Consider the following 15,554-nt stretch of genomic DNA (forward strand, 5'->3'; position numbering starts at 1 on the left):
TTCTCTGACTAGAAGAATTCTTTTTTCTGCTTAAATACATATTACAGATTTTTTCATGTTTACACACTGTTTTCTTTCAAATTTCATATTTAGATGGGTAACCTTTTATTTGAAACATTATATTAATATTTTCTTCAAACTTATATATACTTGCTTTTTTGTGTTCTACAGAACCAAGAAAATGATGAGCTAAGAGATGCCCATGAAAAACGCAAGGAAAGGCTACAGATGTTACAGACCAACTACAGAGCAGTAAAAGAGCAATTAAAACAGTGGGAAGAAGGCAGTGGCATGTGAGTTACATAGCTCATAAAGGCATTTCCCTAAATATTAAATGGAATGGAGTAGCATTATATAGGTGTCTTAATGGCTTTTGTTTGGTTTTAAAGAAATTATTTGGTAGTCAAATCTTTATTGTGAAATTTTAAATGGAGACTATAACAAATGAAAACAGAAATGTGTTGGTAATAACTATAGACTTTCCTTACATTTGCAGATATTAGCAGTCAATAATTATGAATTATTGTACACATTTGTAATATCAATGGAATAACTTAATAAAAGTATGTAGTTTAAAGCAAAAATGGTTAATATCCATGTGATTGAAAAAATTGCTTTTAAATTAATAAAATACAGCTGTTAAAATGTTTATAACCCCAAAAGTATTTAAATTTTAATGGAAAGACTAGAAAAATATGAAATTCACATATATAGTTAACTATTTTAAAACTATTTCAACCTAGTATGCAATTTGAAGATCTTTACTATCCATCAGTTTGTTCTCCAGCTTATCCGAATGAATTGGCGGTCTCAGTTCAATTGCTTTGAACAGGTGTTCATATCTTGGTTAGTCGTAAGTGGCTCCCCTGTTAACAGTATCAACAGAGGGCAAAGGACTGAATGAGTACAGAAAATCTACTACCGTCTCATCTTTTGAGATGGATCCTTTAGGGCAATGTTGATGATACACACTGGTCTGTTCTGTAGAGAAATCCTGTTTCTAAATTGGCCAGTAAAGCACTTTTGCAAAATAAAAATGAAGAGTTTGTTTTATGTTCAGAAAATGAAAATGTAAAGGGCATTTGGCATCACTTATAGATAATTGTCACATCTGATTTTTTTGTTTGATGAGTGGAAGTGTTTCATATCCCTTGTCAGTAAAGCAGTGATAAAGCAGTTTGTCTTACATTTATTCTCTGTTCATCTAACTTTTAACTAATCACTAGAAGAGTGAAATCTACTTTCTGACATATTCACTGGTAATAGATTTTTTTAAAGATAAAGGCATGTATACCACATTCATATTGGTTAGCAGCAAATTCTAGATGAGTTGTTTGCTTATAGATTTTTTGGGTTGGGGGGAACCACTGAAATTCTACAGTGTCTGTTTTTATTACCACAAGACTGAACAAGAGCAATAGACCTTAGGCTATCATGCATCTGCTTAAAAGTTTCCTCTCCATAGTAGCAAATAAGCTTCAAAAATTATGATAGAGGGTTTTGATTTCTACGTGTTTAAGTTTCAGGAAATTCATCCAATAATTGGTCAACTCAAGTTAGAAATTTGGTCAATAGATAGTTTTAAATGTTAAGAAATGTATAAAGTAATTTTTATTGCAATTCGGACATGTTAATGGAAAAGCAACTTTGTTTTAAAAATAGGACTGAAATCAGAAAAATAAAGAGAGCAGATCCCCAGCAACTTAGACAAGAAGACTCTGATGCTGTGTGGAATGAACTGGCATATTTCAAAAGGGAAAACCAGGAGCTAATGATTCAAAAGTGAGTTTCATTTTTAACAATATGGACTTAGATAAAATATTTGGGAGAAATTTTTTGTGGATTAAAGGCCATTAAAGAAACACTTTATAAAATTTGAAAATGAAATAATCTGATTTTTGCCAATGAAAGTAAAGAAAAAAAGACTAGCTTTTAAAAATATATATGTATTATACAATAACAAGTTGCACAGTTACTAGCTCTAACAGAAACTGTATAATATGATCTAGGGATTGTGTTAATTAGTGTGGCTCTCATCTGTTGGAGGTGTCGCTCTTCATTAGCCTGTGTTTTAGACACTGCCGTGCTTCATTTTTGGAATGAGGTGGAGAGGGGATAACCTAGCCAGCCATCCTTGTTTGATCTCCTAGATACATACGCAATGCAGAATGCCTGAGCTCTCTTGGTTCCCTGCCCTGTCCTGCTAATCCCAGCTGAGCTCATTATGGTGTAGCCTTGCTGCTACTCTTGGAGCCGGAGCTGTCCAAGCTAATTACTGGTAGCAGCAGAACTGCCTGTTAAGGGTCTGGTGTGGATCTGCTAACATGGTCCTTGGTAGTGACCTGCAAAAGACACGAGGGAATTGCCTTCTTTCTTGCTGTGCACTGCCTGTCCTTTGGGCTTACTGCTGATTTTTCCACGTAGGTCTTTTAGCTGCCCTAAGTATAAAACTTGATGAAGGATACTCATATTTTGGAAAACATACAGTTGGTCACTTGATCTTATAATTCACAGGCTATTATATTCAGCCTGGCAAAGAAAGAACACTTTTTTTTTTTTTTTAAAAGACTAAAAGGGGTTAGACCAATATGATTAACCTCTTCTACTACTTAACTATTACTTCATTTAGAGTTAATTTCTGACACTCAGGCATAGAGTTTTTAAAAGCCTAGATGTCTTTTAGATTGCTAGAATTTAACCTTGTATGATATAATGTAATTAAATGTCACTAAATTTTCTTAGCTGTAAATGAGAAGCTTGTTTTATATACTATATGATAACATGTATAACTTTTGTTTACAGCCTTTTCTATGTAATGATAAACTTTTAAGGAAATAACCAGACCATATGAGATTTAAATCTTATATACTCCCATTTACCTCTTAAAGTGCAGTATACTCTATTCGTTCTAAATATTTGATTCTACAATGAAGTCTCTTATCTTGAAAACTGTTTTATGGACTCAGATTTGTCCCAGAGGCATTTTCTGATAATTTCAGTAGCTTTATTGAAATGTAACTCACAAGTCATACAATTCACTAATATAAAGTATATAATTCAGTGGTATATTCAGAGTTGCACTATTCATTATCACAATCAATTTTAGAACATTTTTATCATCCCCCTACTCTCCCCAACAAAAGCCCATACAACTTTGCTATCATTCCCCAACTCTCCCATCCATTCTGCCTAGCCCTAGGAAACTACCAGTCTTCTTCTTGTGTTTATAGATTTGCCTATTCTAGACATTTCATATAAATGGAATCATTTAATATGTGGTCCTAGACTACCTTCTTTCACTTAGCGTAACATTTTCAAAGTTCATCCATGTTGTAAATGTATCAGTGCTTTATCTGATGATCTTTAATGACCTTTCTGTCTCCAAAAAAGAAAATAATTTTGAACAAAGTAAATTAGTTGAGAGACTGAATCAACTATTCAAGAAAATTTGGGAAGGATTACCTGTAAGTGGTTCATTTGGAGTTTATTTTATTCACTAGTGAAATAGAACTAAAGAAAAAGTAATGAGGACTTTTTAAAATTAGAGAACTCAGAATCCTGATCTGTTCACTCAGCAGTATTTGCACTTTACAAATAGCTCTTTGAATTAAATGCTGAGTCATTATTAAAGTGTGGAACTTTTCCCTGAAATATGTTGATATTCATTAATGTGATAGCAATTTGTGAAATAGTCATTTTTCAGTTAAGTCTTAATTTAGTAACAGTAATGAAATTTTTTTAAAAGAATTGAATAAATTTTAATGTGAACTTTTCAGAGAAAGGTTGCATTATTTTGTGAAACATTTATTTAGGTAACAAATGTGTTTGAGTGCTGTGTGACAGTCACTCTGCTGGGTGACAGTCACTCTGCTGGATGAATGAAATGAGAACACCAGGCAGACTTTCTACTCTCAGGGAACTTGCTTGGAAACATATTTAGTATTAAACATTCTTAATGAAATGTGATGTTAAAAATAAATGTCAAAAATGTTGAAAACTCATGTTAAAAAGTGTCATGATAAAACAATAAGACATTAAATATCACTGGTACAGTCATTGAAATTTGTTCTAAGGAGAAAAATTTTTTAAAGTTGTATGTAGTACATTGAATTTTTAATGTGCAGTTTCATGAGTTTATAACATATATATAAATTTGAGTAGCTACCACCACAGTTGGTATACAAAATAAAATAGGTCTGTCATCTCAAAAAATGTCCTCATCCTGCCCTTTTGTAGTCAAATCCTCCCACTACCATAACATCTGATTTGTTCTCCTTCCTTGTAGCTTTGCCTTTTTCAGACTGTCATATGCATAGAATCATATAGGCTGTAACTTTCTGAGACTGGCTTCTTTCAGCATAATGTCTTTGAGATTCATTTGGATTGGTTAATCTAATGTGTTCCTTTTTATTGCTAAATGATACCCCATTTTATGGATGAACTACTTTATCCATCTACTGAAGAACATTTTTTTTCTAGTTTTTTGCAATTATGAATAGAGCTGCTATTCAGAGGTTTTTGTGTGAACGTAACGCTTTTATTCTTTATGAGAAATGCCCAAGAGTTGCATTGAATTCCGTAAATTGCCCTTTCATTCTCCTGCCTATGTCTTTTGAATGGCAAAGTTTTTAATTTTTATGAAATCCAGTTTCAAACCGTATCATTTTAAAATTTTACATTGCTAGTGTATGAATATTTTGCATGCTGATGTTATATCTTGCATTATTGATAGTTAGAGCTAAGTCTGCCATTATTATTTATTTTTTGTTATTTATTATTTTCTGTTTGTTTCCTCTGTTTCCCATTTACTTCCTTCATATGGGTTACTTACGCTTTTTTTTAGAATTTCATTTTAATTTTTCTATAGAGTTTTTGACTGTATCTCTTTGAATAGTTTTTTTTTTATTGTTTGCTCTTGGTATTATAATACATACCTTATTACAATCTACTGGTATCAACATTTTATTAGTTTAAGAGGAATCTATAAACCTTAGTTTCATTTACATACCTTTACCCTTCCCCCTTGTAATACAGTTATCTCAATATTTTCTCTAATTACAATGAGAACCTCATCACATGATGTGATAGGTTTTGCCTCGACTCTCAAACATAATTTTAAACCACAAAACATGGGTAGTCTATTATGTTTACCCATAAGTTTATCCATGAGAGATAAATAATTTATGTATGGGTAAATATAGTAGAGATATTATTTATCCTTTTTCTACTGTCCTTATTGGTAACCTTCCAAGTTTCTTTTATAATTTTCTTTCATTTTAAAAAACTTCCTTTATAATTACTAGAATAGGTTAGCTGGCAAACAGTTCTCTGTTTTCTTTTAAAATGTCTTGATTTCTCCTTCATTACCTGTATTATTCTGTTTTCAGACTACTATAAAGAAATACTTAAGACTGGATAATTTATAAAGGAAAGAGATTTAATTGACTCATAGTTCCACATGGCTGGGGAGGCCTCAGGAAACTTACAATCATGGTGGAAGGTGAAGGGGAAGCAAGGACCTTCTTCACACAGGGGCAGGAGAGAGAAGAGTGAGGAGTGAAGGGAGAAGAGCCCCACATAAAACCATCAGATGTCATTAGCACTAGAACAGTGTGGGGGAAACTGCCCCCATGATCCAATCACCTCCCACCAGGTCTCTCCCTGAACACACAGGGATTATGGGAATTACAATTCAAGATGAGATTTGGGTGGGGACACAGAAAAACCATATGACTACTAAATGATATTTTCATTGTATGTAGAATTATAGCTTAGCAATTTTTTTCTTCAGCACTTGAAAAATTTTCTGCCTTTTTTTGGACTCTTGTTTCTGATGCAAAATGCACTGTTGAATCATTGTTTCACCATAGGTAATGCGTCATTCTGTTTATTTGCTTTCAATCATTTTTCCTTTTTCTTTACTTGTCAGAAGTCTGATCATAACATGTCTTGGCATAGCTTTGTTTGGCTTTATGCTATTTGGGTTTCTGTTTCTTGAATCCCTAGGTTTGTGACTTTTGTCAAATTTGGGAAATTTTTGTCATCAGTTCTTTAAATCCTTTTTAAACCCTACATTTGTTTTCCTTTGATGACTCTAAAGACATGAATGCTAGATCTTTTATTATTGCCCTACAAGTCACTGAGGGTTTCTTCAATTTATTTTTCAGCCTTTCAGCCTATTTTATCTCTGTTATTCAGATTTAGTAATTTCTATTGTGTCTTTAAGTTTACTGATTGTCTCTTCTCTCATGAGCTTATGCAGCAAGTTTTTTATTTTGGCTTTATAATTTTTTAGTTCCAAAATTTCTATTGGGCTCTTTATGTAAAATTCTTCTTTATTTGCTTAGAGTTTCTATTTATTTTAAGAGTGTTATTTAATGGTTCACTGGAGCATTTTAATCATGGCTGCTTTAAAGTTCTTGTCAAGTAATTTTGACATACGTGTTATATCATGGTAGTGGCATCCTTTGAGTATAATTTCTACCTTTGATTATAGATTTTCCTTATACTTGGTATGATGAATGATTTTTTAAATTGTCTCCTGGTCATTTGGACTACAGATACTTCTCAACATACCATAGGGTTATGTCCTGATAAATCCATCATAAGTTGAAAATGTCATAGGTTGAAACTGTGGCCAGGTGCAGTGGCTCATGCCTATAATTTCATCACTTTGGGAGGCTGAGGCAAGTGGATCACTTGAGGTCAGGGGTTTGAGACCAGCCCAGAAAACATGGTGAATCCTTGTCTCTACTGTAAATACAAAGATTAGCAGGTGTGGTGGCACATACCTGTAATCCCAGCTACCCTGGAGGCTGAGACAGGAGAATCACTTGAACCCAGAAGGCGGAGGCTGTAGTGAGCAGATATCATGCTGTTGCAATTCATCCTAGGCATGGGTGACAGAGTGAGGCTCTGTCACCAAAAAAACAGAAAAAAGAAAAAAAAAAGAAAAAGAAAATGCATTGAATGCATGTAAACTACATTCAATGTGTATCATAGCTTACTCTAGACTACCTTAAAATACTAAGAACACTTACATTAGTTTACAATTGGACAAAATTATCTAATACAAAACCAATTTTATAATAACGTACTGAGTATCTCATACATCACATATTACCAGCATGGGAAAAGATCGGAATTCAAAATTTGAAGTACATTAAAATTGCAACAGTTTTACACCATCATAAAGTTGAAAAATCATAAGGAGAACCATTGTAAGTCAGTGACTATCTGTATTATATTTTGAGACTCTGGATCTTCTTTAAATCTTTTCTTTTAACAGGCCTCTGATGATATCATGCCTGAGGGAGAAGGTCACCTCATTACTACTAGGAAAAGGCGGGAATCTTTCTCCTCCCTTTTACCTGCTAAGTTTTCCTCTGCTAATATTGCATTGAGGAAGTGTGAAGGTATTACTGCTTAGTGTTGGTGAAAGTATAGGCTTCTCACTCTGCTTTTTTTTTTTTTTTTTTTTTTTTTTTTTTTTTTTGAGATGGATCCTCGCTCTGGCGATTTTGGCTCACTGCAGCCTCTGCCTCCTGAGTTCAAGTGATTCTCCTGCCTCAGGCTGCTGAGTAGCTGGAATTACAAGTGCCTGCCACCACGCCTGGCTAATTTTTGTATTTTCAGTAAAGATGGGGTTTCACCATGTGGGCCAGGCTGGTCTCAAACTCCTGACCTCAAGTGATCCACCTGCCTTGCCCTCCCAAAGTGCTCGGATTACATGCGTGACCCACTGCACCCAGCTCTCAGTCTGCTTTCATTGACAGAGCATGGCTGATTTTGTTTTGTTTTTCACCTCCCAGTGATTATGGCCGGAGTAGGGTGGGCATGGTGAGCAGGGTTTTTGTTTTATTGGTCCTCCCCTTTCCTGGTCTTTTGGCTAGAGAGAGTATGCTTTCCTTGAAGCATTTTTTGTTTGTATTCATTGGCACCTCTAGGTTGTGAGTTTCTCTAGTATCTAGTTTGGGGTATGTAGGAAAAAAGAAGAAAACTCAAGGAACTCACCTTTGTGAGTCACTTCTCTAATGTCATTCTTCTACTCCTGAGCTCCCTATTCTATCCTTCTTCTTTTCCCTGCCTTTCAAAGTCTCATGTTTGTTTTATTATTATTTTCTGGGTTTTTATATTTAATTAGTGGTAGGAATAGAGATAAATACATGTACTCCTTGTTGGGAAACAAGTTTCAGCTTATTTTACTATGGGCCAGGAAGTCTTATTTTTGATTCATTCATTAATATCTAGTTTCATACTCAGTCTTAACTATTAAAGTAATAAGATTTACCCCTTTTTCTGTAGCAACGTAAGATTTTAATTGTAAGCTTAGAATCTACAAAAAAGATATACTCATAATACTACTTTTAAACTGAATTTAAATAGTACTTTCAAATCCAATCTTAAAAGTTAACTTTTTAAGGCTTTAGTAAAACATTGTATGGCAACTCTATATCAATTTATAAAATACGGTTAAAAATATAATGCTATCACTGACTGAGATTATAGTGTTTCTACCGTTGAATATGGTAAGAAATATTAGTTGCTGCTATGGTATAAAAACCTGAGAACTTGAAACAACTTACATGGAATATAGTTCCTATAATATTTCATTTATATTTATATCTATAATATCATATATATTTATTATAACCATATTTTAATAAAAAGGCCAATAACTTAGTAATCTATGAACTGATAAATTGGTTCCTTCAGTATTTAATGAGTATTCATATGTTCATGTATTCATTCAATATTTAAAAAAATATAATTCAGAGCCAGGCACTAACTAGGGGCTGAACATACGGTAAAGATTAATAGTTTCAAGCTCTAGGAAGGCTTAATTTAAATAGGAGTATCTACTATTTGCTAGTAAGGTGAAACTACTCTTTGGAAGCTAGTTAGTAAGCAGCTAGCTTTCAGAAATGCCAGCAGGCTTACTCAGCTTTCTCACTCAGTTAAAGTTGGTAATTACCAATGCTAAATTAGATGGAGTAGCCAACACAGTCTAACATATGTTAACATTCTCCCAAGTGAAAGTATTAGTAAAAAATATTTGTGTATATTCTTTCAGAATGGTGATATAAAACTATAATAAGGTGCTCAACTGCAGCAGAAAATTAAGCTTTTCTAATCCAGCAAATTATATATTACACATTGTCAACCACAGCTGCATATTCTCGCTAGGAATCCTGGGTGTGCTGACATTCATCGTGTGTTTTCTGTGTCCTTGGCTAAATAAATCAGAATGTATAGTGGTTTAGTAGTAGGTCATTCTCTCCTAATCTGTAGCCTATGTGAAATGCTTTAGCTGGGTACTTTTCTAGGCACAGGTAAACAAAGAGAAATAATAAGCTGGCCCTTTTATCAAGTCATCGTACCTTAGCAGATAAGACAAGCAAAAGTATGATTAAAAGCAATAAGAGAATAGTAGGGACATAAAGCAGGGAAAGCTCTATTCTGCTTGTGAGTGGGAAAAGAGCTAAAGCAAATCTCTTGATGGTGTTAACAAAATTCCATAGACTGGGTGACTTAACAGACATGTACTTCTTGTAGTTGGAGGCTGAGAAATTCAGGATCATGGTGATGATGGATTAGGATCCTGATGAGAAGCTGTCTTCTCTGGCTTGTAGATGGCTGCCTTCTCAGTGTATTATCACATTTCAGAAGAGCTCTTTCTCTTTCTTATCTTAAAAGCCATTCAGCCCATCATGAGGACCCCTTTCTATCCCTAATTGCTTCTCAAAGTCCACATCTCCAACTGTCATCACATTAGGGGTTAGAGTTTCAGCTGAGTTCAAATCTGATGTGTGAACTCAGTTATAGCTGATTGATATATGTGATACATGTCAGATATGTCACATATGGATTTTGAGATAACATAATTAAGTTCATAGCAATCAATATTTTAGACTCAGATTTGTTAAGGATAATTAAATCAAGGACAGAAAAATCTAGGTGAGTTGTTCAATAACCAGGAGGTAACTAATGGATACTTATCTTGTTCAAATTCTCACCAGTATTTGAAAAAGCTGGTCACACTCTCTTTGAAACAATTTTTTTCTTCAACATTCTGGCACCGTTTCTTCTGGTTTTATCTCTGTACCTCTGGCCACATTCTCCTTTGCCATGTTTTCCCCCTGAAATCAGATGTTTACTGTTGCTGTATTTTTGGACTTTGTGATAGGCATTCTCTGTACTTCATTTATATATTGGCCTATGACAATCTCATCTATTATCCTATGATTTCAGTCCTTTCCTGCCAGTTGACTTTCAAACCTGTATTTCTAGCATAGACCTCTTTCTGAACTGCAACTAAGCGTATCCAAATGTCTACACAACATCTCCTTTTGGATGTCTCACTGAGATTCAACATGTTTGAAGCCAAATTTAGGATCTCCAAATTTACTCCTATTATTCTAAATCTTAATAAATGATATTATAATCTATCAGTTTATTCAAATCGGAAAGCTAGGGTGTTATAAGTTTACTTATTATTTTTTTTCTGACCTCCTCATTGAATTCCATACTAAGCCTTAATATTTCGCATCACAAACATTGCTAGGATATATCTTATTTCTTTCCATCCTCAGTATTAATGCCCTTATCCATACCACCACCATTCCTTCCCTAGTCAACTAGGGTAAATTCATAAATATCTGCATCCACTCTTCTCCCTTCAAATCTCTTTTCAGCAGTGCTGCTGATTGATCTTTTAAAATATAGTTTTGAGAATGTCCCTCATTTGTTTAAAAACTTTTAGTATCTTTCCATTGCTTTTTGAACAAATCTAAATTTATTATATAACACACTTGAATATTAGGCACCCCCCCCTTTTTTTTTTTTTTTTTAGAATTTCTGCTTTTCCTTTTCATATCTAAAAATAAGCATGAGCATACAAAGTAATTGCACAGAATCACTAATGTTTTCTTAATTGATACCGAGAATTCTGGTTAATACATTTGTCAATGAAGGCAGTTGAGCTGGAGTCAGTAGTAAAGGGGTTTTGAATTCATAATCCAAAAACTTCAATTTTATTTTATAGAAGTAGCAAATTTTACCCCATATATTATAAGTAGATATATCTTCTTTATTTCAATGATTTTTTTATCCTTTTTCCTTAATGATAAATTATAAGCTACAGATCAGTGGCATAGCTCAGATTAGAGTTCTTCTTCTCTTTTGGGTTAAATATTAAATATATGTAGGCCATAGTTTTAAAGTATATCCTATAAAAATCAACAATAATTACTCAAGTAGCTAAAACCAAAATATTATCCTCGGAAAGTTCAGGAATTTTTTTTTCTTCTGCAAAGTAAGACTCAATATCTCCCCATTTGTCCCTTCTTAAAATTGCTGGCAGCTGCTAATCTGCTTTATGTTTCTATGGATTTACCTATTTTGACTATTTCATATAAGTAGAATCATACAATATGTGACCTTTGCATCTGGCTGCTTTTACTTAGCATAATGTGTTTAATGTGTTCAAGATTCATCTATGTTGAAGAATGTATCAGAAATTCATTACTTTTTTATGGCTGAATACTATCCTTTTGTATATGTATACCACAGTTTGTTTCTCCATTAATCCCTTGGTGGACATTCGGATTCCTTCCACATTTTAGCTACTCTAAATAGTGCTGCTATGAACATTTATATAGAAGGGATTGTCTGAATAACTGTTTTCAATATCTATGTATATATCTAGATATCTATCTATCTATCTATATAGAGGTAGAAAGTAGACTTGACATAAAATTTACAATTTTGATCATTTTTAGATAAATAGCTCAGTAGCATTAACTACATTCACATTGTTACTACCTTTGCCACCACTATCTTCAAAACCTTTTCATCTTCTCATATTGATACCCAGTACCCCTTAATTGTTAATTTCTCATTTGCTACTTCCCATAGCCCCTGTCTCTTTCTGTTTTTTGTCTCTGTGGATTTGCCTATTCTAGGAGCCTCATTTAATTGGAATCACATACTATTTGTCTTTTTGTATCTGGATTATTTCATTTACAGAATGTCACAGGTCCAGGGCAAAGGACCAACATGGGCAGTTTTGGGTATGAGCAAGGTGGGTCTCAGAGGTTATCGGCGATCAGATGGCGATGAAGTTCTAGATCCATTGAGACAAGCTCTAGACAGTAGCATGCAGTCCCACAACTTGTACCCGCATCCCCAGCATCTGGCATTCCATGTTTCTGCTCCTGTGGCCTCCACGGTGCAACAAGCTAGTGGTTTACTTGGACCTCTACCTCATCTTTCTTCTTTTGTGCTTCAGCCTGCACATTTGTTTCTTCCTCCACTTGGCTCTCATGGCGCAGAGGTTTCCAAGAAAAATGGCGCTAAGGCCGAGAGCTCATTTACTATTTCTTTAAGATTTATCAGCATTGAACCATGTGCCAGAAGTTCCTTCCTTTTTAAGGCTGAATAATATTCCATCTTATGTATAGAACACATTTTGTTTATTCAGCCATTGATGGACATCTGGGTTTTATCTGCATTCCAGCTTTTATATTTTTTATTTGTAATCTAATTTGTATTTTGCTATAAAGTCAACAAGATTCTTTGTATCCTCCATAGGCAAATATTTCACTTGAATAAATGGCAAGTATATTTTGGAATTTTATTTTGTACCTCTTGAGATTAACTTTCAATGTTTATCCCTTAGGTTGTTTTCAGGCATGAGTCCATATACATAGATATTTATTTTTTGAGACCATGCATATATTATTCTAAATTTATTTACTACTATAACTTGTTTCCACATACTTTAGGTACTATATATATGGTATTTTAAATTTTTCTTAAAGAATTATATAGAAAAATCTTGAGTGTTGTAATCATTTGACTTCTCTGTTAAAAGATATCAAAGTTACTTTCTTAAGTCAGTTTTGTCACACAAACTCATTCTATTTTATAACGCTATTTCTTTAGGGAAAATAATCTTAACAATGTTGAGTTTGAACATTTGAATTGAATGCTAATGACTAAATAATAAAATGTATTTTGAGTGACAGGAAACTGATACAAAGGGTTTGCTTAGTCTGGAAAGTATTTCACTCTTTAGAATAGTTAGTTTTCAGTGTAGATTAGTTACTTCTTAAGTAACTTTGTTCTGAAGAAAGGAATGATATATAATCAAATGTAGGAATGTTACGGGTAAAGTTATCTTCAGATATAAAAAGTTTTTAAATTTGGTAATACATTTTCCAATATTTGTAATTTTATCTAAGAAACATAAAAACTCATGAGAGAAAAATTTTACTCTTAAAGAAATTCTTATAATTAATTTTTTTTTTTAAAGTACACTTTAAGCTCTGGGGTACATGTGCAGGTTTGTAACATAGGTTATACACGTGCCATGGTGGTTTGCTGCACCCATCAAACATCATATCCATTAGGTATTTCTCCTAATGCTGTCCCTCCCCAAAACACCAACCCCCTGACAGGCCCCGGTGTGTGATGTTCCCCTCTTCTGTCCATGTGTTCTCATTGTTCAGTTCCCACTTATGAGTGAGAACATGTGGTCTTTGGTATCCTGTTCTTGTGTTAGTTTGATGAGAATGATGGTTTCCAGCTTCATCTATTCCCCTGCAAAGGACACGAACTCATCCTTTTTTGTGGCTGCATAGAATTCCATAGTGTATATGTGCCACATTTTCTTTATCCAGTCTATCGTTGATGGGCATTTGGGTTGGTTCCAAGTATTTGCTATTGTGAACAGTGCCTCAATAAACATACATGTGCATGTGTCTTTATAGTAGAATGATTTGCAATCCTTTGGCTCTATACCCAGCAGTGGGATTGCTGGGTCAAATGATATTTCTGGTTCTAGATCCTTAAGGAATCACCACACTGTCTTCCACAATGGTTGAACTAATTTATACTCCCACCAGCAGTGTAAAAGCATTCCTATTTTTCCCCATCCTTTCCAGTATCTGTTGTCTCCTGATTTTTTAATGATTGTCATTCTAACTGGCATGAGATGGTATCTCAATGTGGTTTTGATCCACATTTCTCTAATGACCAGTGATGACAAGCTTTTTTTACATGTGTTTGTTGGCTGCGTAAATGTCTTCTTTTGAGAAGTGTCTGTTCATATCCTTTGCCCACTTTTTGAGGGGGCTGTTTGCTTTTTTTCTTGTAAATTTGTTTAAATTCTTTGTAGATTCAGGATGTTAGCCTTTTATCAGATGGGTAGATTGCAAAAATTTCTCCCATTCTGTAGGTTGCCTGTTCACTCTGATGAAAGCTTCTTTTGTTGTACAGAAGCTCTTAAGTTTAATTAGATCGCATTTGTCAATTTTGGCTTTCATTGCCATTGCTTTTGATATTTTAGTCATGAAGTCTTTGCCCATGCCTATGTCCTGAATGGTATTACCTAGGTTTTCTTCTAGGGTTTTTATGGTTTTAGGTCTTACATTTAAGTCTTTAATCCATCTTGAGTTAATTTTTGTAAGGTATTGAAACAGGATATATGCAGTTTGTTAATAGTAAACAATTAGAAGCAATCTAAACATCTATTAGCAATTAATAAAAATACATTGTGATATATTAATATAATGTGATATGCTACTACATTTAACATGCATAAACAAGATCTAAACTTATCAAAATGGAAATACTTAAAAAGCAAAAGTTGATTTAAAAGAAGTTGAATAATAGTATCTATACTATGATATAATTTCTAAAAGTTTAAAATTTTTAGAAATCATAAAATGATACTATATGTTTTGCAGATGTATATGTGGACATACACATTCATAAAAACGTTGTTACACATAACTACACACATACATAGACAAATACATGTGTATATGTACTACATATACAGTATACACATATATGTACATTGTATATTTATATACTACATACATATACAGTATTAAAACATGGACCAGAAAGATAAACACCAAATTTTATATACTGATTATTTTCAGGGAATAACAAAGGTAGATTATTGTATGGGGCAATACTATTTACAAATTCATTTTTTTTGAAAAATAAAAATGAATTAAATACGGCTTAATGTGAGTGTTTTTTTAAACCTAGTCGGTTGTTACGTTAATGTTGTTTATATTATTCTCCATACTTTTTTTAATGTTTCAAATATGCTATTTTTATAGTATGTACTAAATAACATAGTAATTAAACTTTTTTTTTAAAACTTTCAGTTAGAAACACTAAAAGGAATCTTTTAAATGAGCACATATACAAAAATGCTCACTACAGCATTGTTTGTAATTATGAAAATTTGAAAACAACCAAAATAACAGATGATATAACTACATAGCTAAAAATCCAAAAAAAGAAAACGTATTTAATAAAATATTTACCCAACACCAAGCTTAAAAGTCAATGATAGATTGATTATAAACTAAATGCGAAGGGTTAAGCAGTAAAACTTTTAGAAGAAAACATAGGAGAACATCTTTGTGATTTTATAGTAGGCCGAAATCTCTCTCTCTCTCTCTCTCTCTTTTCTTTTCTTTCTTTCTTTCTTTCTTTTTTTTTTTTTTTTTTTCGAGACAGGGTCTTACTCT

At 33.3% G+C, this 15,554-nt stretch overlaps 1 protein-coding gene across 6 annotated transcripts in view; it reads left to right on the forward strand.

The window, feature by feature from the left end:
* The window catches only part of CNTLN (centlein), a 338,923-nt gene that overhangs the window by 176,248 nt on the left and 147,121 nt on the right, over positions 1-15,554 (forward strand). For all 6 annotated transcript variants that reach the window (XM_017545934.2, XM_017545930.2, XM_017545932.2 and 3 more), the window contains exons 11-12: positions 172-293; positions 1,663-1,782. In XM_017545934.2, coding sequence (XP_017401423.1) covers positions 172-293; positions 1,663-1,782 — 242 coding nt within the window. The remainder of the gene's footprint in view (positions 1-171; positions 294-1,662; positions 1,783-15,554) is intronic.

Source organism: Cebus imitator, unplaced genomic scaffold (genome assembly GCF_001604975.1).
Source record: "Cebus imitator isolate Cc_AM_T3 unplaced genomic scaffold, Cebus_imitator-1.0 Scaffold183, whole genome shotgun sequence".
NCBI classification, from domain to species: Eukaryota; Metazoa; Chordata; class Mammalia; order Primates; family Cebidae; genus Cebus; species Cebus imitator.